Source organism: Oncorhynchus gorbuscha, linkage group LG12 (genome assembly GCF_021184085.1).
Source record: "Oncorhynchus gorbuscha isolate QuinsamMale2020 ecotype Even-year linkage group LG12, OgorEven_v1.0, whole genome shotgun sequence".
Classification (NCBI taxonomy): Eukaryota; Metazoa; Chordata; class Actinopteri; order Salmoniformes; family Salmonidae; genus Oncorhynchus; species Oncorhynchus gorbuscha.
Genome location: NC_060184.1, coordinates 40,795,567 through 40,819,574, shown reverse-complemented (window position 1 = coordinate 40,819,574; position 24,008 = coordinate 40,795,567). Strand labels below are relative to the sequence as shown.

The 24,008-nt window shown below is 45.1% G+C and overlaps 1 protein-coding gene across 3 annotated transcripts in view; it reads left to right on the top strand.

The window, feature by feature from the left end:
- LOC123991013 (otoferlin-like) overlaps positions 1-24,008 on the top strand; it is a 157,913-nt gene that overhangs the window by 94,356 nt on the left and 39,549 nt on the right. For all 3 annotated transcript variants that reach the window (XM_046292118.1, XM_046292117.1, XM_046292116.1), the window contains exons 6-8: positions 17,229-17,299; positions 17,453-17,585; positions 17,768-17,822. In XM_046292118.1, coding sequence (XP_046148074.1) covers positions 17,229-17,299; positions 17,453-17,585; positions 17,768-17,822 — 259 coding nt within the window. The remainder of the gene's footprint in view (positions 1-17,228; positions 17,300-17,452; positions 17,586-17,767; positions 17,823-24,008) is intronic.

Here is a 24,008-nt window from a genome sequence, read left to right as displayed (position 1 = left end):
ATTGTCCCCAAAGCGGGCAAAAAAGGTATTTAGTCTGCCTGGGAGCAAGACATCCTGGTCCGTGACTGGGCGGGTTTTCTTTTTGTAATCCATGATTGACTGTAGACCCTGCCACATACCTCTTGTGTCTGAGCCGTTGAATTGCGATTCTACTTTGTCTCTATACTGACGCTTAGCTTGTTTGATTGCCTTGCGGAGGGAATAGCTACACTGTTTGTATTCGGTCATGTTTCCGGTCACCTTGCCCTGATTAAAAGCAGTGGTTCGCGCTTTCAGTTTCATGCCAATGCTGCCATCAATCCACGGTTTTTGGTTTGGGAATGTTTTAATCGTTGCTATGGGAACGACATCTTCAGCGCACGTTCTAATGAACTCCCTCACCGAATCAGCGTATTCGTCAATGTTGTTGTTTGACGCAATACAAAACATATCCCAGTATACGTGATGGAAGCAGTCTTGGAGCGTGGAATCAGATTGGTCAGACCAGCGTTGAACAGACTTCAGCGCGGGAGCTTCTTGTTTTAGCTTCTGTCTGTAGGCAGGGATCAACAAAATGGAGTCATGGTCAGCTTTCCCGAAAGGAGGGCAGAGGAGAGCCTTATATGCGTCGCAGAAGTTAGAATAGCAATGATCCAAGGTTTTACCAGCCCTGGTTTGCGCAATCGATATGCTGATACAATTTAGGGAGTCTTGTTTTCAGATTAGCCTTGTTAAAATCTCCAGCTACAATGAATGCAGCCTCAGGATATGTGGATTCCAGTTTGCAAAGAGTCAAATAAAGTTCGTTCAGAGCCATCAATGTGTCTGCTTGGGGGGGAATATATACGGCTGTGATTATGATGGAAGAGAATTCCCTTGGTAGATAATGCGGTCGACATTTGATTGTGAGGAATTCTAAATCAGGTGAACAGAAGGACTTGAGTTCCTGTATGTTGTTGTGACCACACCACGTCTTGTTGACCATAAAGCATACGCCCCCACCCCTCTTCTTACCAGAAAGATGTTTGTTTCTGTCGGCGCGATGCGTGGAGAAACCAGCTGGCTGCACCGACTCCGATAGCGTCTCTCGAGTGAGCCATGTTTCCGTGAAGCAAAGAACGTTACAGTCTCTGATGTCCCTCTGGAATGCTACCCTTGCTCGGATTTCATCAACCTTGTTGTCAAGAGACTGGACATTGGCGAGAAGTATGCTAGGGAGTGGTGCGCGATGTGCCGTCTCCGGAGCCTGATCAGAAGACCACTTCGTTTCCCTCTTTTACGAGGTCTTTGTTTTGGGTCGCAGGCTGGGATCCATTCCGTTGTACTGGGTGAAAGGCAGAACCCAGGATCCGCTTTGGGAAAGTCATATTCCTGGTCGTACTGATGGTGAGTTGATGTTGCTCTTATATTCAGTAGTTCTTCCCGACTGTATGTAATGAAACCTAAGATTACCTGGGTTACCAATGTAAGGAATAACACGTAAAAAAATGTGTGCCATCTCTGTCGGCGCAGGAAGTGATAAGTGGACTACAGGATTAAAATAACAATATATACAGGGCGGTGCCGGTACAGAGTCAATGTGCGGTTAGTTGAGGTAGTATGTACATGTAGGTAGAGTTATTAAAGTGACTATGCATAGATGACAAATAGTCTGGGTAGCCATTTGACTAGATGTTCAGGAGTCTTATGGCTTGAGGGTAGAAGCTGTTTTGAAGCCTCTTGGACTTAGACTTGGTGCTCCGGTACCGATTGCCGTGCGATTGCAGAGAGAACAGTCTATGACTAGGGTCGCTGGAGTCTTTGACAATTTTTAGGGCCTTTCTCTGACACCGCCTGGTATAGAGGTCCTGTATGGCAGGAAGCTTGGCCCCAGTGATGTACTGGGATGTTCACACTACCCTCTGTAGTGCCCTGCGGTCGGAGTCCGAGAAGTTGCCATACCAGGCAGTGATGTAACCCGTCAGGATGCTCTCGATTGTGCAGCTGAAGAACCTTTTGAGGATCTAAGGACCCATGCCAAATCTTTTCAGTCTCCTGAGGGGGAATAGATTTTGTCGTGCCCTCTTCACGACTGTCTTGGTGTGCTTGGACCATGTTAGTTTGTTGGTGACGTGGATGCCAAGGAACTTGAAGCTCTCAACCTGCTCCACTACAGCCCCGTCGATTAGAATGGGGGTGTGCTCGGTCCTATATTCTTAATCCTGTAGTCCACAATCATCTCCTTTGTTTTGATCACGTTAAGGGAGAGGTTGTTGTCCTGGCACCACACGGTCAGGTCTCTGACCTCCTCCCTATAGGCTGTCTCATTGTTGTTGGTGATCAGGCCTACCACTGTTGTGTCATTGACAAATGTAATAATGGTGTTGGAGTTGTGCCTGTCTGTGCATTCATGAGTGAACAGGGAGTACAGGAGGGGGCTGAGCACGGACCCCTGAGGGTCCCCTGTGTTGAGGATCGGTGTGGCGGATGTGTTGTTATCTATCCTTTCCACCTGGGGGCGGACCGTCAGGAAGTCCAGGATCCAGTTGCAGAGGGAGGTGTTTAGTCCCAGGATCCTTAGCTTATTGATGAGCTTTGAGGGCACTATGGTGTTGAATGCTGAGCTGTAGTCAATGAATAGTATTCTCACATAGGTGTTCCTTTTGTTCCTAGGAACGTGAAGCGAGGCGGCCATCTCTGTCGGCGCCGGAAGAAACATTCACGTCAGTGACTCAACCTACTCAAGTGACGCACCCCTCCTAGGGACGGCATGGAAGAGCACCAGTAAGCCAGTGACTCGGCCCCTGTAATAGGGTTAGAGGCCAGGCAGAGACAGCAAGGGCGCTTCGATGCTCCAGGGCCTTTCCATTCACCTTCACACTCCTGGGCCAGATTACACTCAAGCATAGGACCTACTGAAGTGATGAGTCTTCAATAAAGACTTAAAGGTTGAGACCGAGTCTGTGTCCCTCACATTGGTAGGCAGACCATGCCATAAAAATGTAGCTCTAGAGGAGAAAGTGCTGCCTCCAGCTGTTTGCTTAGAAATTCTAGGGACAGTAAGGAGGCCTGTGGCTTCCTAAGGCTTGTGACCGTAGTGTACGTGTAGGTATGTACGGCAGGACAAAATCGGAAAGATAGATAAGAGCAAGCCCATGTAATGCTTTGTAGGTTAGCAGTAAAACCTTGAAATCAACCCTTGCCTTAATGGGAAGCCAGTGTCGAGAGGCTAGCACTGGAGTAATATGATCAAGTTCAGGCTGAAGTGGCTCTACATTGTGGGGGTTGCTCCGAGTTCCAGTTAACATCTCTATAATTGAAATGCCATTTGAGAGGATAGCGATGGTTATAGTGGGCCCGCTACCCAAATCCGCCAGAGGGCACCAATACATTCCGGTCAACCTAGATTATGCCACTCGCTACCCAGAAGGCAATCCCCTTCAGACGATTTCTTCCAAAATTATAGCCAAGGAATTAGTGCCCCTGTTCACCAGGGTAGGGATTCCAAAAGAGATCCTTACTGACCAGGAGACCCCCTTTATTATCCCGCCTTATGGCAGACCTTTGCAAGTTGTGGCAGGTGAAACAGTTGAGGACATCGGTTTACTATCCTCAGACGGATGGGCTGGTTGAGTGATTCAACCGCACCCTGAAGTCAATGCTCTGGAATGTAATAGATAAGGATGGGGAAAACTGGGATTTCATGTTGCCGTATCTGATGTTTGCCATTAGAGAGGTTCCCCAAGCCTCGCGGGGGTTTTCACCCTTTGAGCTGGTATATGGGAGGCATACCCAGGGAATCTTAGACATCGCACAGGAAACCTGGGAGCACCAGTTCACCTCTTATACTAGTGTTACAGAGCACATCACAGCCATGCTAGACAGGATAACCACAAGCACAAGAGCACCAGAGCACCAGCGGCATACTTATAAGCGGCAGGCTACCCTGGGGGAATTTCAACCGGGACATAATGTGCTGATCCCCATGGTAGAGTGTAAACTGTTAGCCACATTGAAGGGATCATATCAAGTGCTGGAGAAAATAGCAGAGGTCTATTATCGGATCCGACAGCCAGGTCGTCGGTCCCCGGAACAGATATATCACGTAAACCTGTTAAAAGCGTGGCTTTAGAGAGAGAAACACTAATTGTCTTGTACCCCACACCCACTCAGGCGTGCAGCCGAAGTGCATGTTTCACCTACACTGTCTCCAGCACAAGTACAGGAAGTAAAGACCTTGATCCAGAAAAACAATGATGTATTTTCAGGGATACAGGGCGAACTGAGGTGTACGGCTCATGATATTGTTTCCCTACCTGGGAGAAAAGTGAGCATGAGGCCATATCAGGTACTTGAGGCTCGACCAGCGTACATTACGACCCGGGACCACACCTGCGGCCTGGGGCGGTCCAGGCCGGAGAAACAAACATTCAGGTACTGACCAGTTGGAAAGAACACTCTCTGGTGTGATTTTGTGTTGGTCTTTCACTTAATTTTAACCTTGAAGAGAATTGTCACAATATGTACATGAAGGCAGTGTAAAGTGATAGATAATTCTTAAGAATAAGAGTAAGAATAAAGAATGCAGTAGCTGTGTGTATAGTGTGTATATATAGTATTGTGAGTGTGCATAGAGTCAGTGAAAGATACTGCAGGGTCAATGCAGATAGAATGAACTATTTAACAGACTTATGGCCATAGAAGCAGTCGTATGGCTAGGGTATAAAAGCTTTCTTGGTCCGTGTACAAATGCCCCGGTATCGTTTGCCGGACGGTAGCAGAGTGTTTATGGCTTTGGTGGCTGAAGTCCTCTGACACCGCCTGATAGAGGTCCTGGATGGCAGTGAGCTCGGCACCAGTGATCTCCTGGGATGTCCGCACCATCCTCTGCAGCTAGTCAATATTCTCTCAATGGTGCAGCTGTAGAACATTTTGAGGATCTGAGTGCCCATGCCAAATCTTTTCAGCCTCTTGAAGGGGAACATACGCTGTCATTCCCTCTTCATGACTGTGCAGGTGTGTGTGGACCATGTTAGGTTAGTGATGTGGACACCAAGGAACTTGAAGCTCTCGACACACTCCACTACAGCCCTGTCCATGTGGATGGGGGCGTGCTCTCCTCTCTTTTTCCTGTAATCCATGATCAGTTCCTTGGTCTTACAGATGTTGAGGGAGAGGTTGTTGTGCTGGCACCACATTGCCAAGTCTCTTACTTCCTACTTGTAGGTTGTCTCAACGCCGTTGGTGATAAGGATTACCACCGTCGTGTTGCCAGCAAACTTGATGATGGCGTTGGAGTCGTATGTGGCAATGCAGTCATGGGTGAACAGGGAGTAGAAGAGTGGACTAAGCACGCACAACTGAGCGGAACCCGTGTTTAGTGACAGCGTGGCGGAGGTGTTCTTGCCTACCCTCACCACCTGGGCACAGCCCGTCAGGAAGTCCAGGATCCAGTTGCAGAGGGAGTTCTCAGGGTCCCAAGCTTGATGATGAGCTTGGAGGGGAGAATGATGTTGAAAGTTGAGCTGTAGTCAATGAACAGCATTCTCATATAGTTATTTCCCCTCTTGTCCAGGTGGGAGAGGGCAGTGTGAAGTGCAATTGAGATTGTGTCATCTGTGGATCTGTTAGGGCAGTATGCTAATTGGGGTGGGTCCAGGGTGTCTAGGATGATGGTGTTGATGTGTGTCATGACCATCCTTTCAAAGCACTTCCTAATTACAGATGTGAGTGCGACAGGGCGATAGTCATTTAGGCAGGTTACCTTGAAGTTCTTGGAAACAGGGACAATGGTGGTTAGCTTGAAACATGTTGAAAATATTGGTGAAGACACTGGCTGGTCTGCGCATGCTCTGTGAACAAGCCCTGGTATTCCGAGTGTTAACCTGTTTAAAAGTTTTACTCACATCGGCCATGGAGATCGAGTCACACAGTCACCCGAAACAACAGGCGCCTTCATGCAGAACTGTTTTGTTTTCCTCGACACAAGCATAAAAAGGATTTAGTTTGTTTGGGAGTTCTGCGTCACTGGGCATCTCACAGCTGTGTTTCCCTTTGTAATCCGTTATCGTCTGCAAGCCCTCCCACATCTGACACACGTCGAAGCCGGTGTATTATGAATCCACCTTCCCCTATATTTCCTTTGCATGTTTGATATCTTGTTGGAGGTCGTAGTGGACTTTCTTGTATGCATCCTTGTCCGCGTCCAGTTCCTTGCTAGCGGTAGCTCTAGCCTTTAGCCCAGCACAGATATGTCCGTATTGTCACTTTTCACTTATTGATGAACCCCGTGATTAATGTGGTAAACTCCTCAATGTAATTGGATGAATCCTGGAACATTTCCCAGTCTGTACAAGCAAAACAGTTTTGTAGCCTCACATCTGCTTCATTGTACCACTTCCGTATTGAGAAAGTGACTGGTACTTCCTGTTTGAGCTGAGTTTGTAAACAGGAAGCAGGAGGATACAGTCATGGTCTGATTTACCAAAAATAGGGAGAGGGGGGCCTTGTATACATTTCTGTGGGTTTAATGAAGGTGGTCTAGAGTTTTATCGCCCCTAGTGGAGCAGGAGATGTGTCATAGAAATGAGGTAGAATGATTTTAAGTCTCCCTGCGCTAAAGTCTCCTCCCACCAGACACGCTGCCTCTGAGTGTATGGTTTCTTGTTTGTTTAGGGCCCCATACAGTTCACTGAGTGCAAAAGTGGTGTTGGCTTGTGGGAGGATGTAGACAGCCGTGATAATTACGGATGAGAACTCTCTTGGTAGATAAAGAGGTCTGCAGCTCACCATGACGTATTTTATATCACGTAAGCAGAAGCTCGAGATGTCCTTCACATTGGAAGCAGCACAACAGTTGATGTTAATGAAGAGGCACCCCCCCCCTTTTTGGACTTGAAACCAGTTCTATGTACATAGATTCAACCAGCCAAGTTTTAGAACATTGCAGCTTTTCAAGTCTCTCTGATAGATCTCAAACACATCTCATCCATCTTATTCTTGAGTGACTGGATATTTGCCAATAAAACAGAGGAGAGTGCTGATCGATTTTCTCTTCTTCTCAGTCTCACCAGGATGCCAGCCCATCTTCCACGTCTACGTCTGCAGCGTTTAGGTAGCCCATAAAACAAAGGAACTATGTCCGGTGTGAACAAGCGAACAGCTGAGTCGGAGTTGAAGTCGGTATTAACGTCAAAATTAGACATTTAAAGTCAGGTTAGCAACTGTCAATCTGATGTCCAAAAGTGATTGGTCGGTACAGATACAAAAACTGTACAGATAAACACAAAAAAAGTCACTAAGTGTCAAAGTCAGGTTGGAACTCGTAAGATGACAGCCTTCTCTATCGGCGCCATTTTTGCCATCTTTACCACATTAAGTATTTTATGTAGAAGGTCTTTATGGGGCTGTATGAGCTCACAGCAGCACTAACAAATGAGTCTTTAATGTAGAGGGTCTGTATTCATATGAGGTCAGTATGAACTTGGCACTGGTAGAATGTTCTGGGGTCGTTGATTCCTAATGTGTCTTTTGTTTGAAGCTGTGGCTTGTTTGAAGTACTCAGAGAAGAGCTTCAGTTGTAGACATCAAATGCTGTCGTTGAAGAGGTAACTTTAGATTCATGTTATTGCAGTGCTTGAATACGTGTACATGAAGTGCATTTTCTGTGTCCTTATGCGATAGCAAATATCTCCAACCAACTCTTCCTTGGTGTTTTATCTCCCTGTTTTCCCTCGAGGTCTTCTTCAGTGTGTCTGAGTGCTGTGTTTTTTTGTGGTGTATTGCCTGTGTGTTATGTGCCACTGTGTTGCCCCCCTATGTTGACTGACTGAGCGTGTTAAGTGACCCTCTCTGACTTCCTGTCTAAAGCCACGGTGTGAGAGGAGATCACCATGATGATCCCAAGAACAGCCTCCAGGGATAAATCCTTATAGCAACACCTGTGCCATGCATAAATCTGACCCCTATTTCATCTTGACTGATAATTCCCATATAAGTTCTATAATGAGAGACTTTAACTGAAGTACAGTTGAAGTCTGAAGTGTACATTCACTTAGGTTGGAGTCATTAAATGATATAAAACATATTGAAGCTTATTGCATCATGTCTGATTCATTCCTGTAACATATACTGTAGTGAATTCTAAACAGTAGAGAGTTGTCATTCTTGTTTTGTAAAGACATTTTACAAAAGAAAACATGGTGTAATGCTACCTGCTGTTAGTGTTGTTTAGGTCATTGTTTGCTTGTTGGGTGACAACCTTTGCTGGTGTTATGGAAGAATGAGTTGATTTGAGACATGTATAAAGGGTTTTGGTAGTTTTAGTGCATTTTGGATGTGAAATTAACTGCTGTGCCAAGCTGAAAGTTGGTTAGGAGAATTGTGTGAAGAGTTTGGAAAAAGTGACCTAAGTATTGAGAAATGGATCCTAGCGATTGTAAAAAAGTGTAATGAATATCGCACACACCAGATTCCAGATTCCCTCAGCCCAATCACAATATGATCCTGATTATTATACATTAAATAGAAAGCACCTTCTGTTGTGACATTAATTTATATGTATGGCCGGTATGGAATTACCTACTGTTTCATTATGGTGAAATGTCATCACACATAATGTAAATCATAAGTTCACGTTCAAGTTTGACTTGTCACATGCACAAGTACAGTGAAATACTTAATGTGCAAGCCCTACCCAACAGGACAGTATTCAATATCAACTAAAGAAAATACAAATACAAATAAAAAAACAGGAGAAATAAGAAATAAGAGTAGAAGCTACAGTATACTGTCTAATCGGCCTTTTTGGATTATGATACAACGTTGAGAGATGATATTGTGTAAACGAGTCATCCTAAAGAGTTCAGATATCATTAAGGATGTCTTGAAAATAAAGGAGAGTCGCACACTCTAGAAGCTCAGATGCAAAAATGTCATGTCCAACGTTTCGACAGACAAGCTCTCTTCATCGGGGTATGATCAAACACTGCGGTATGACTCGTTTATATAGTGTCAAAAGACACAGGTGTCTGTAATCATGGCCAAGTGTGGCCTAATATCATTGGTTAATTATCAAATGTTAAAATGGCATACAAAGAACAGCATACAAAAAAAAAAATGGATACCATACGATCATAGATACATTTTAGACTACACAAACTTACAAACAATTACAATGGCAAAGTCACAATTAATCACAAGAATGGCTTCAGATCAAAGTCTACGTTGAGACCGAAGGGAGCAAGGGTCTTTAAATGAAAGATCCAGGCAGCCTCTCATTAAAGATGTCAACATAGATATTTTATTTTTTTGCCAAGGCATGTTACCTAGCTCTAGAGAGGGAGTTGTGTTTGAAACAACAGGCAGAAAGCAGCCTGAAGCTTGATGCAATACCAGACTTAAAAATGCAACAGCACTATTTCGGGCATGAGCAGAATAACATTTTTAAGACAGAGGGGGATTCAGAGAAAGCCGAGTGAAAGTTAGCCACGACTACTATTCAGCCTCTCCCTCCTTCCTCAGTCAACTGCTGTATTTTGCAACCTGATCTCATAGTTTGACTTCAAAATTTGCCGTAATTGGATGAACGCCGATTTTTTGACCCATTAATTCCGCCTGGTTACAGGGTTAAAACTCAAAGGGTTAAGTTTAGGTATTCATTCCAAGTGGTTAAGGCTATGGGTTGGGGAAGGCTCTGAACCTCGTGAGTTTGAGTCTAGTGCTGTGCCACTGTTTGTTGTGAGCACTGAGGAAGTCATATATCGACGTCCTCAGGACCTTTTGTTACATCCAAAGTCAACCGCTTTTTTCTTGTGACCAGCCGGATATGTTTACCTCCTCTACATATCTCTCTTCTTCCTTCCTTCCTTTCTCTTTCTGTCATCGCTTGTTCTGTATTTCTCTCAATCTTCAACAAGCAGGCACGCACGCACGAACACACAAATGGAAGGCTGTCTTTCTTTCTTTCCTGTTTTCATCCAGTATAGGGTACATAGACTCAAAGGATTGTTCTCTGATGTTAAATATTGATAAAGCCTTTTACACTAATGAAGAAATAAATACCACACCAGCCCAGAATACAACCTTATTACAAATACACAGAGGAACGAATACCACACCAGCAGCCCAGAATACAAGCTTTTTGCAATTACACAGAGGGAAAAAATCTAAGCAATAGCTAAGAGGCCATATTTAATACTCCTGCAGCCCCTGCAGCCAATGCCTAACCAGACAGAACAGCTAAGCTCTTGAGATATTGACAGTCATATTTCAAAAGGCTACATTTTTATAGAAGTCGGATGGCAGTGCTTGCGTCATAATTGTCATTGAAATAGAGATTTAGAAAACCATTTCTGTGGATATTAATATTAATAATAGGAGAGAACTTCATGAGAAGGCAGTGGAATGGTAAATCTTTTTTTTTGACCGGAACAGTCCGCTCTAGAACATTGAACCACCACTCTGGATGTCTGGTTCACCTGATCATTGTCTGACCATCTGATCACGAGACACTCCTGAGAGAACACTGTGTGTGTGTGTGTGTGTGTGTGTGTGTGTGTGTGTGTGTGTGTGTGTGTGTGTGTGTGTGTGTGTGTGTGTGTGTGTGTGTGTGTGTGTGTGTGTGTGTGTGTGTGTGTGTGTGTGTGTGTGTGTGTGTGTGTGTGTGTGTGTGTGTGTGTGTGTGTGTGTGTGTGTGTGTGTGTGTGTGTGCGTGTGTGTGAGAGAGAGACTATTCAGCAGAGCCCCCAGAGCAGAACAGAGCTTTGTGGTGATGCATTATTAATTACCTGCAGCTCAATTCTTTTTTCCTCCTCCTTTATTTATTGATATTCAATTTTACAAGTTTTTGATTTTATACTGACCATTCTCCTCTCTCTTTTTCTCTCTCTGACCCTCTCTCTTTTTATCTATTTTTGCTTGCTCTCCCCTCCTCTCTCCCCTCCTTTTGGTAAATTGAAAAAAAGGAATCATTTTGTGTGTGTGTGTGTGTGTGTGTGTGTGTGTGTGTGTGTGTGTGTGTGTGTGTGTGTGTGTGTGTGTGTGTGTGTGTGTGTGTGTGTGTGTGTGTGTGTGTGTGTGTGTGTGTGTGTGTGTGTGTGTGTGTGTGTGTGTGTGTGTGTGTGTGTGTGTGTGTGTGTGTGCATCTGTGCGTGCGTGCGTGTGTGTCTCTTGAGCATTACGTCAGGTAGCGTGCTGCCCCTCTCTGTATTTCTGTTGTGGTTGCGTACCATCTCAAATTTCTTCAAATAAGTAAAAACTCAAATGTCAATAACCACTGAGCACAGTGGTTAGCGTCTTTTGGACATCTTTGTTTTGTCGATTTTCGGTCTGGCCCTACCAAATCAGAACCAATCATAGAAAAAAACTAGTTTTCATAAGTTTAGACAGTACAGTAAAGTAGAGAAAAGGTCGAGTATAGCTCAGTACAGTACAATAGAGCACAGTAGGGTAAAGTAAAGTATATGTCAGTACAGTACACTACAGTACACTACAGTACTTTGTACCCTACTGTACTCCACTGAATTAAACTAAACTCTACTGTACATTGCTCTTCTATACTGTACTGTGCTGTGCTGTATTGTGCTGTTCAAGCTTGTGAAACATAGATGCCTTTTCAACATCCGGATATTAAGTATTCTCAATGTCTTTTCAACGTCATTTAGCTTTCTGTGTACATTGTTACAATGGGAATGGTTGTCAGATTGACAAGCAACCCCAATATCAATGGGACAACTATCCCATGAGTTATTATACACATACAGGAGCACTTTTATTCACTATATACCAATACCAAATTGAAATATTCCTTGTAATTACACCAAATCACTCCATAGATAATATTGATCAGTATTAATCGACATGGTCGGTAGTAGGGGGTTGGTTACATCAAGATTGGTCAGTCATTGATATTGGTCTGAAGAGCTACTCCACAACCTGATTCAAGCAAACGGTTTGTGTGGTTTTGATTGGTTTGATGTGATTTGATTGGTTTGATTTGCAGTGTTTTGATTAAAGATACATTTTACTAGGTTTTTGCTCCATTTCAGTTTAAATGAAAGGGCAAAAATACTGGGTACTTGGTGACATTGTTCTGATTACACATAGCTTGTATTATTGCCCATAAAGACATTTTTGATTTTAGGGATAACGTTACTTTTGTTCATTGAGTTGGAATTCCATCACACCGAGAGGAAAAACAGTGCAGAAATTGCCCCTCCAGCAGCATATTTGTTCAAATTTAGCCCTTTCTGAAGTTCAGTCAGTTTTTAATTTCCATTTAGCATCTCTCTGTTCTGCCTATTCACTGACCTTTCATACATACTCAAACAGCCCCGTCTCTACTCTCTTTATTAAACTAGAGTCGCTGATTAAACAACAGCAAAAAGGCGAAGTCTCAATCAGTTCTCTTCTCTTTCTCTCGCTCAGACACTGCTTCTCTCAAAAGATAGTGATGTTTGTTAACTCTTTTTTTTGTCCCGATCTGCATTCACTCTGTGCTTGGCACAGTAAAGGAAAAGAGAAGAATGGAAAAGGCAGAAAAGAGAAGTAGGTATCGGCTCTGTGTTTCTTTTATAATGTTGGTAACTTTATTAGTGTGTCTCTTTGTTATAGAGGTGTTGAAATGTATTAAGCCCATTTGTCTGTGGGTTTTCATCCCTGGTGACAGACAGCTCACTCTGTGGTTGAACTTGTCTGCTCCAGTTCCATCTCCTCCATTTTGTTCCTGCTGACTGTAATAAGACGCTGTGATCCTCTATAGTTCTCTGACAGACAGACGCCAAACTTTCCTCTTTAATCCTCCCAGTTCATTCAACAGTAGCGTTCTGCTCTGGCAGAGTGAGTGTGTGTGTGTGTGTGTGTGTGTGTGTGTGTGTGTGTGTGTGTGTGTGTGTGTGTGTGTGTGTGTGTGTGTGTGTGTGTGTGTGTGTGTGTGTGTGTGTGTGTGTGTGTGTGTGTGTGTGTGTGTGTGTGTGTGTGTGTGTGTGTGTGTGTGTGTGTGTGTGTGTGTGTGTGTGTGTGTGTGTGTGTGTGTGTGTGTGCGGTTTCCAATTGTTTTGTTCTGAAGAGAACCATTGTTTTTTTGTTCCATTTGACTGTTTTGACCAGAAAAATAAAGTTATGAACTGGTTCGAACCTTTTTAAACCTCTGAAATGGGCTAGTAGTTTACATGCATTGGGCAGACAAGTGTAGGCGTGAGAGCCAGAGAGGGTGGAGGAGGAGGCTTTACTTGAAATGCTGGCCATCTTTTTATGACATGCATTATTTCAATTAGGCCCACAGAATTATACCTACGGAGGAGCGGCTTCTATGAAGGAACTTTGAATGTCTTTGAACTTCTGAGAGTTGGCTTAACATTGGACCATGCTAACAAGCTGGTGTGTGCGGAGTGGCACCAGAATTGAAATAAAAACACGTCTTACCTTTGTGAAACATGATAACTATAGCATCCTTAACTAGCATTGAAAAAGTTCATCCGTTCTTGTTAAAAAAAAAATTACATCTCTCCCTAAATTCTTAATCACACTTGTAATGTCAGTAGGCTACAGTAGCTTGTGTTTTGGGAGAGGTAGGTAGCCTGCACACACTGGAAAAGATTTTCAGCTGGCAGGCAGACACTGGAAGCAGTTGCTGAGTGAAAGAGTGAGGGCTTTGCATAGGCACTTTGTTGCATTTTTTGTGGGACTGGGAAAAAATGCTCGTAACAATAAATAACGTCTTCATGCTTTTAAAATAACGATTCTGTTCCGGAACTGTATAGATCACTTTTGTTCCTGGTTCTGATTCTGTTTCTAAAAATGTTTTGTACTTTTCCAGTTTTCAGTTCTGTTCCCTGAACTGGTTCTAAATCCTGGGGTGTGCGTGCATGCCTGTGTGTATTTTCGTTTCAGAGTGTACTGTATATGTACTCCAATGGATCCCTTGCCATGCTTGTCTACACTCATATTATTTGGTCGTCAGTGCACCCCCTCCCTCTTCCCCAACACCACAGCAGCTTGTGCACTGCTGTATATTCGCCTTAGATTCATACTCTCACCTGCCTCTCCCTCCTCTGCCTCCCTGCATGCACACCTGTATTCCTCTTTACCCACCTACTTGGATTCTAGTGCACCTGTGAGCTAGGCTCCTGTTTAACGAAGGAACTCCTAACATGGAATAGAGTGAATGAGGAACAGTTGAATCTTATTTTGTTGAGAGACAGAGAGGTAGCTAGTGTTGTCATCCTGAGCTGGGTTTGGACCCTTGGTATTTTTCGTATGGTATGTATGAACCACTTGCTTTTGCTTATTGATTAGTATGATCTGCATAGCCCTTTCCTCTAGCCAAGGACCAAATGCGCCCTCTGTAGCCTAATGGGTGGAATGTTATTAATATTTTTCATAATTTCATGTTTCTATGTAAAACAGTTTTGTTATATTTCAGTCTTCTGTGATGTATATACTCTAATTTGAATAGATTTCAATGCTATGTCTGACATGCTACAAGCGTCTTCTTTTTTTAAGCCCATAACCATGTGTGTGAGGTGTATAGATTTGTTTAAGACTACCAAGAATCACTCTGTGTGAGCCTGATTTAGCCCAATGCAGTAAAAGGTTAAATGTTTGTTAATCTGACTGAGGCTGTACAGATGTAGGATCTTAATTTGATCGCTCTGTTGTTGCTGAGAATTTTCCTGCACGGCAGGAAATGCAAACTTGTCGTGTATTCAAGGCTTACAACACAGGCTTTCTAAAGTTTGTTATGTCCACTTGAAAATGTGAGACTTGATTTTCCCTAACAACAAAATGTATCTACCTCTAGTAAAATGGTCCATTAATTATAATCCATATAATAATTCACGTTTTCTTTTGCTGCAGGATTATTTTTCTTCTGTAGCAAACTCAAATTAAGATCCTACATCTGTATTCAACACCCGGTGGTTGCACTCTATCGTTGTTTTGAGGTGTTATTGATTTTGTGGAACAGTTTTACAAATGTTACATTCTAAAGTCCATTGCATTGTGATTATGTCAATAATAATAGTATGGTAGCTAGGTGAACCAGCCTTGAGTGAACAATTGTTTTTGTAGTCTTACTGTATATTGCTTCTTTCTAAAGGATTTTCCCTTTCCAATTCATCCTCCCAAACCTGTCATGTTGAATATGCTACATTTTCTTGAAAGAACACTATCTTATCTCCTTCCTTTTATGGTTCTTATCGAAAGAGGGTTTGATAGATATCAGTGAATTAATGAAAGGAAGATGGAAAGCAGAAATTTAACTGGAAATTGAAATTGATCTGATCAACTACTCCACTTCAGAATGCTTGAGAAGACCAACAGAAAACCTCCCTTTCATCTTCTATCTGACATGTATCTATATCTGCAGCTAATTGGATGGTCACGCTCATAGTTGTTCATTATTAAGGCCCCTCGTTTGTCGGTCCAGGCCTTTGTTATGGTGGTGATATGTGATCCTCTGTAATAACTGTGTGTCGTTATTGGACACCGCTGAGTTCTATAGTGATGGGGGTCGGGGGTGAAGAGACTGTCTTGTCCATGTGATGTTCATATCTGCTAAATGTTTCTCTCCTGGTGGTGCAATGAGTTATGTTGGTTTAGGGCAGGGTAGGCAACCCTCATCCTGGAGTGTCACAGGCACTTCATGTTTTTGATTGATCTGTCCTGGAAGAGCAGGTACACTATATATACAAAAGTATGTGGGCACCTCTTCAAATTTGTGGATTCGGCTATTTCAGCCACACCCATTGCTGGCCGGTGTATAAAATCGAGCACACAGCCATCGCCTTACTAAGGAGCTCAGTGACTTTCAACGTGGAACCATCATAGGATGCCACCTTTCCAACAAGTCAGTTCATCAAATTTCTGCCCTGCTAAATCTGCCAACTGTAAGTGCTATTGCTATTGTGAAGTGGAAACGACTAGGAGTAACAACAGCACAGCCGTGAAGTGGTAGGCCACACATGCTCACAGAATTTGGCCGCCAAGTGCTGAAGCATGTGACGCGTAAAAATCGTCTGTCCTCGGTTGCAAAACTCACTACCGAGTTCCAAACTGCCTCTGGAAGCAACGTCACCACAAGTAATGTTCATCGGGAGTTTCATGAAATGGGTTCCCATGGCCGAGCAGCCGCACACAAGCCTAAGATCACCATGCGTAGTAAAGCCAAGCGTCGGCTGGAGTGGTGTAAAGCTCGCCACCATTGGACTCTTGAGCAGTGGAAACGCGTTCTCACACTTCACCATCTGGCAGTCCAATGGACGAATCTGGGTTTGATGCCAGGAGAACACTACCTGCCGCAATGCATAGTGCCAACTGTAAAGTTTGATGGAGGAGGAATAATGGGCTGGGGCTGTTTTTCATGGTTCATGCTAGGCCCCTTAGTTCCAGTGAAGGGAAATCTTAACGCTAAAGCATACAATAACATTCTAGACGATTCTGTGCTTCCAATTTTGTGGCAACAGTTTGGGGAAGGCCCTTTTCTGTTTCAACATGACAATACCCCGTGCACAAAGCGAGGTCCATACAGAAATGGTTTGTTGAGATCGGTGTGGAAGAACTTGACAGACCTGCACAGAGCCCTGACCTCAGCCCCAATCAAACACCTTTGGGATGAATTGGAACGCCGACTGCGTGATAGGCCTAATCGCCCAACATCAGTGCCCAACTTCACTAATGCTCTTGTTGTGGCTTAATGGAAGCAAGTCACTGCAGCAATGTTTCAACATCTAGTGGAAAGCTTACTCAGAAGAGTGGAGGCCGTTATAGCAGGAAAGGGGGGACCAACTCCATATTAATGCCCATGACTTTGGAATGAGATGTTCGATGAGCAGGTGTCCACATACATTTTGGTCATGTAGTGTATGTTGAATTTAGGCAATTACTGAACTGATCAATTAGCTTACTTGGTCAAGTGTGGTGCCTCGTTGGAACAAAATCCTGCAGTAACTGTGGCACCCCAGGAACAGGGTTGCCTACCCATGGTGTATGTTTTAGTTAGGTACTGTAGTTTTTCATAATGTACTGCTGAAGCACTCATACATTTCTTGTTCAATGAGGTCCTCCTCAGATAAATAAGGTCCCTACATGAGAATTTAACAAAGTCCTCTGAATGTCACAATAATGAGAATAGTTCATGAATTTGGGGAACTTGACTTTGTCAATATCCCCAAAGAGGTAGGTCTTCCAAAATATTTGACCTGATTTCACTGTGTAAGTGTTCAGTAGTTCCTTTGTTTATTTTACTTCCTCCTCTTCTCTTCCTCCCTCAGAGCGGGGAAGGGGGTATTCTCAGCCATGAAGCTCGGCAAGACCAAGAGCTCCAAGGATGACCACAAGAAAGGTAGGCTTTTACTAATCAGCTGCCCATCGAGACTTTGATAAATTGAATCAGGTGTGTTAGAGCAGAGATAGAGAGAGACCTGTAGCTCTCCAGGAGGAGGGTTGGCCTCCCCTGGCATATAGTAACATAGGTTATTGTGATGGCGCCCCCAAGATGAGCCAGCCATCTTGGACATGGAGGATCTGAACAGGAAGGCCATGCGTCTGGGGGGGGTGGGGGGTCTGGACCCAGACTGCATCTCCCTGGCCTCCGTCACTGCCGTCACCACCAATGTCTCCAACAAGAGGTCTGTGTACTTATTTATGTACTTACTTATTGTACATCTGTTACTGCAACGATCCATTGACCCTTTATAACACTCTTATTCATGTTTATAACCCATACTACAGTACTAGTTGAGTAAATTAGCAAACTGCAGGCTACACTTCATTAGGAAAAGCTCTGATTTGTGTGCCTTGACTCTCTCAGATCAAAGCCTGATATCAAGATGGAGCCTAGTTCTGGGAGGCCTGTGGATTACCAGGTGAGATGAGGGAAAGAATCCACCCCAATCCCCCCCCCCCCCCCCAATAAAAAATATATTTTAAAAAACAAAAACATGTTTTATTGTCACACACCAGATAGGTGCAGTGAAATGTGTTGTTTTAGAGGGTTAGCCACAGCAGTACGGCACCTCTCGAGCAAATTAAGTGCCTTGCTCAAGGGCACATTGACAGATTTTTCAGGTCACGTATTTGATCCAGCGACCTTTCTGTTACTGGCCCAACACGCTAACCGCTAGGCTACTTGCCACTCTAAACATGTGTTGTTTTGCAGGTTCAGTCATAGTAATAGGCGCAATTTTAAAAAAAATGTAACTGTTAAGTTCCAAAATTAGGACATTTATTTAAATCATGGTATGTTCTAATTCATTTCTAGGCAATAACAAACATATTGTTAAATTAACGTGGTACAATGTCATTGTTTGTACAGGTGGCTGTCCCAAACCTGACTCCTAAACTTAATGTTTGAAAATAAAGCAATTCGTGATTATTTTTTATCTAACACTATTATTTCAGTATAACACCCTTCTTTGTCTACACAAAGCTGTCATGCAGGTGAAAGAGGACCCAAAAGCGACTTGGCGAAAACAGAGTCTTTAATCCAGTAAAGTAAATACAAACAAAAAACACAACTTTCACTCGAAATGACGAGGACAAACTGGAGACTCGATCTTGAACAGCAGGTGAACAGCAGGTTGCCTCGGGAAGGCACTTGAACCAGACAGACTCAGACACCTGCTTACCACGCAGCATCTGAGGAAAACACGACACGACAGGGCGATACACAAACACAGCACGGTGAATTCTAGACAAGGAACCGACAGGACAGGAACGGAACACAAAGGAAGAAATAGGGACTCTAATCAGGGGAAAGGATCGGGAACAGGTGTGGGAAGACTAAATGATTGATTAGGGGAATAGGAACAGCTGGGAGCAGGAACGGAACGATAGAGAGAAGAGAGAGCGAGAGAGTGAGAGAGGGAGGGGGAGAGAGAGGGATAGAAAGAGGGAAAGAACCTAATAAGACCAGCAGAGGGAAACGAATAGAATGGGAAGCACAGGGACAAGACAAGATAATAAATGACAAAACATGACAGTACCCCCCCACTCACCGAGAAGCTGTCGTAAGAGGAAGGTTGCGAGTGGAAAGCCACACTCTCTGGCCGCAACAATACCTTGGACTCTTAATCCTGCGTTTATTGGCGGCTCTCACCGTCTGTGCCCTGTAACGGCAAAGTGCAGACCTCACCCTCCTCCAGGTGCGCTCACAACGTTGGACAAACGCTTGAGCGGAGGGAACGCTGGACTCGGCAAGCTGGGATGAGAACAGAGGAGGCTGGTAACCCAGACTACTCTGAAACGGAGATAACCCGGTAGCAGACGAAGGAAGCGAATTGTGAGCGTATTCTGCCCAGGGGAGCTGTTCTGCCCAAGACGCAGGGTTTCTGAAAGAAAGGCTGCGTAGTATGCGACCAATCGTCTGATTGGCCCTCTCTGCTTGACCGTTAGACTGGGGATGAAACCCGGAAGAGAGACTGACGGACGCACCAATCAAACGACAGAACTCCCTCCAAAACTGTGACGTGAATTGCGGGCCTCTGTCTGAAACGGCGTCTAACGGGAGGCCATGAATTCTGAATACATTCTCGATAATGATTTGTGCCGTCTCCTTAGCGGAAGGAAGTTTAGCGAGGGGAATGAAATGTGCCGCCTTAGAGAACCTATCGACAACCGTAAGAATCACAGTCTTCCCCGCAGACAAAGGCAGACCGGTAATGAAGTCTAGGGCGATGTGAGACCATGGTCGAGAAGGAATGGGGAGCGGTCTGAGACGACCGGCAGGAGGAGAGTTACCCGACTTAGTCTGCGCGCAGTCCGAACAAGCAGCCACGAAACGGCGCGTGTCACGCTCCTGAGTCGGCCACCAAAAGCGCTGGCGAATAGACGCAAGAGTGCCTCGAACACCGGGATGACCAGCTAACTTGGCAGAGTGAGCCCACTGAAGAACAGCCAGACGAGTGGAAACAGGAACGAAAAGGAGGTTACTAGGACAAGCGCGCGACGACGCAGTGTGCGTGAGTGCTTGCTTAACCTGTCTTTCAATTCCCCAGACTGTTAACCCGACAACACGCCCATAAGGAAGAATCCCCTCGGGATCAGTAGAAGCCACAGAAGAACTAAACAGACGGGATAAGGCATCAGGCTTGGTGTTCTTGCTACCCGGACGGTAAGAAATCACAAACTCGAAACGAGCGAAAAACAACGCCCAACGAGCTTGACGGGCATTAAGTCGTTTGGCAGAACGGATGTACTCAAGGTTCTTATGGTCTGTCCAAACGACAAAAGGAACGGTCGCCCCTCCAACCACTGTCGCCATTCGCCTAGGGCTAAGCGGATGGCGAGCAGTTCACGGTTACCCACATCATAGTTGCGCTCAGATGGCGACAGGCGATGAGAAAAATAAGCGCAAGGATGAACCTTATCGTCAGACTGGAAGCGCTGGGATAGAATGGCTCCCACGCCTACCTCTGAAGCGTCAACCTCGACAATGAATTGTCTAGTGACGTCAGGAGTAACGAGGATAGGAGCGGACGTAAAACGTTCTTTTAGAAGATCAAAAGCTCCCTGGGCGGAACCGGACCACTTAAAACACGTCTTGACAGAAGTAAGAGCTGTGAGAGGGGCAGCAACTTGACCGAAATTACGAATGAAACGCCGATAGAAATTAGCGAAACCTAAAAAGCGCTGCAACTCGACACGTGACCTTGGAACGGGCCAATCACTGACAGCTTGGACCTTAGCGGAATCCATCTGAATGCCTTCAGCGGAAATAACGGAACCGAGAAAAGTAACGGAGGAGACATGAAAAGAGCACTTCTCAGACTTTACGTAGAGACAATTCTCTAAAAGGCGCTGTAGAACACGTCGAACGTGCTGAACATGAATCTCGAGTGACGGAGAAAAAATCAGGATATCGTCAAGATAGACAAAAACAAAGATGTTCAGCATGTCTCTCAGAACATCATTAACTAATGCCTGAAAAACAGCTGGCGCATTGGCGAGACCAAACGGCAGAACCCGGTACTCAAAATGCCCTAACGGAGTGTTAAACGCCGTTTTCCACTCGTCCCCCTCTCTGATGCGCACGAGATGGTAAGCGTTACGAAGGTCCAACTTAGTAAAGCACCTGGCTCCCTGCAGAATCTCGAAGGCTGATGACATAAGGGGAAGCGGATAACGATTCTTAACCGTTATGTCATTCAGCCCTCGATAATCCACGCAGGGGCGCAGAGTACCGTCCTTCTTCTTAACAAAAAGAACCCCGCCCCGGCCGGAGAGGAAGAAGGCACTATGGTACCGGCGTCAAGAGACACAGACAATAATCCTCGAGAGCCTTACGTTCGGGAGCCGACAGAGAGTATAGTCTACCCCGAGGAGGAGTGGTCCCCGGAAGGAGATCAATACTACAATCATACGACCGGTGAGGAGGAAGGGAGTTGGCTCGGGACCGACTGAAGACCGTGCGCAGATCATGATATTCCTCCGGCACTCCTGTCAAATCGCCAGGTTCCTCCTGAGAAGTAGGGACAGAAGAAACGGGAGGGATGGCAGACATTAAACACTTCACATGACAAGAAACGTTCCAGGATAGGATAGAATTACTAGACCAATTAATAGAAGGATTATGACATACTAGCCAGGGATGACCCAAAACAACAGGTGTAAACGGTGAACGAAAAATCAAAAAAGAAATAGTCTCACTGTGGTTACCAGATACTGTGAGGGTTAAAGGTAGTGTCTCAAATCTGATACTGGGAAGATGACTACCATCTAAGGCGAACATGGGCGTAGGCTTCTCTAACTCTCTGAAAGGAATGTCATGTTTCCGAACCCATGCTTCGTCCATGAAACAACCCTCAGCCCCAGAGTCTATCAAGGCACTACATGTAGCACCCGAACCGGTCCAGCGTAGATGGACCGACAAAGTAGTACAGGATCTTGATGGAGAGACTTGAGTAGTTGCGCTCACCTGTAGCCCTCCGCTTACAGATGAGCTCTGGCTTTTACTGGACATGAATTAACAAAATGTCCAGCAACTCCGCAATAGAGGCACAGGCGGTTGGTGATCCTCCGTTCCCTCTCCTTAGTCGAGATGCGAATCCCTCCCAGCTGCATGGGCTCAGACTCTGAGCCAGAGGAGGGAGATGGTTGCGATGCGGAGCAGGGAAACACCGTTGATGCGAGCTCTCTTCCACGAGCCCGGTGACGAAGATCTACCCGTCGTTCTATGCGGATGGCGAGAGCAATCAAAGAGTCCACATCTGAAGGAACCTCCCGGGAGAGAATCTCATCCTTAACCACTGCGTGGAGTCCCTCCAGAAAACGAGCGAGCAGCGCCGGCTCGTTCCACTCACTAGAGGCAGCAAGAGTGCGAAACTCAATAGAATAATCCGTTATGGACCGTTCACCTTGGCATAAGGAAGCCAGGGCCCTAGAAGCCTCCCTACCAAAAACTGAACGGTCAAAAACCCGAATCATCTCCTCTTTAAAGTTCTGGAACTTGTTAGAGCAATCAGCCCTTGCCTCCCAGATAGCTGTGCCCCATTCTCGAGCCCGGCCAGTAAGGAGTGAAATGACGTAAGCAACCCGAGCTCTCTCTCTAGAGTATGTGTTGGGTTGGAGAGAGAACACAATCTCACACTGCGTGAGAAAGGAGCGGCACTCAGTGGGCTGCCCGGAGTAGCAAGGTGGGTTATTAACCCTAGGTTCTGGAGGCTCGGCAGGCCAGGAAGTAACAGGTGGCACGAGACGTAGACTCTGGAACTGTCCAGAGAGGTCGGAAACCTGAGCGGCCAGGTTCTCCACGGCATGGCGAGCAGCAGACAATTCCTGCTCGTGTCTGCCGAGCATGGCTCCTTGGATCTCGACGGCAGTGTAACGAGCGTCTGAAGTCGCTGGGTCCATTCCTTGGTCGGTTCCTTCTGTCATGCAGGTGAAAGAGGACCCAAAAGCGACTTGGCGAAAACAGAGTCTTTAATCCAGTAAAGTAAATACAAACAAAAAACACAACTTTCACTCGAAATGACGAGGACAAACTGGAGACTCGATCTTGAACAGCAGGTGAACAGCAGGTTGCCTCGGGAAGGCACTTGAACCAGACAGACTCAGACACCTGCTTACCACGCAGCATCTGAGGAAAACACGACACGACAGGGCGATACACAAACACAGCACGGTGAATTCTAGACAAGGAACCGACAGGACAGGAACGGAACACAAAGGAAGAAATAGGGACTCTAATCAGGGGAAAGGATCGGGAACAGGTGTGGGAAGACTAAATGATTGATTAGGGGAATAGGAACAGCTGGGAGCAGGAACGGAACGATAGAGAGAAGAGAGAGCGAGAGAGTGAGAGAGGGAGGGGGAGAGAGAGGGATAGAAAGAGGGAAAGAACCTAATAAGACCAGCAGAGGGAAACGAATAGAATGGGAAGCACAGGGACAAGACAAGATAATAAATGACAAAACATGACAAAAGCATTGTTCACACCCTCTTAAGCCTTAGCCCCACCCATCTCTTTAAGGTTTGGTCCGTGCGTTCTGTACGAACTTGCCAGCTACTTCCAGAGATCTAAGAGAGAGAGAGAGAGAGAGAGAGAGAGAGAGAGAGAGAGAGAGAGAGAGAGAGAGAGAGAGAGAGAGAGAGAGAGAGAGAGAGAGAACAGCTCACCCTAACATTACTCGTCCTATCGCGTTCAGAGCGCACACTGGACGCTCTGGCCAATAAGTAGAGTTGTTCCGAAAGTTGTGACCTCACAACTACAGTCAAGCACCCAAGCTACCTTGCTAACATTGGCTAGCTACTTTCAGAAACATAATGAGAGAACACCCCACTCTGACCATTTTACTCGACCTAGCAGAGCTGGTTAGACTTTTTAAAAATGTTATCCAGAGTGTTGGTGACTGTAAATGTGCTGCTGGCAACAATTGAATGATGCTTTGTTGCCAACGTTTACTGACACTAGACATATTCAACGGGTGTTGAGTGTTCAAAAATGCATCAGTTATTCTGCACTTTGGCACACTGAGACGAGAGTATTTTTAAGAAATGTAGCTAGATAGCTAGCTAGGTAAACAATGAATACCAACGCATGATGCAACGTTAGT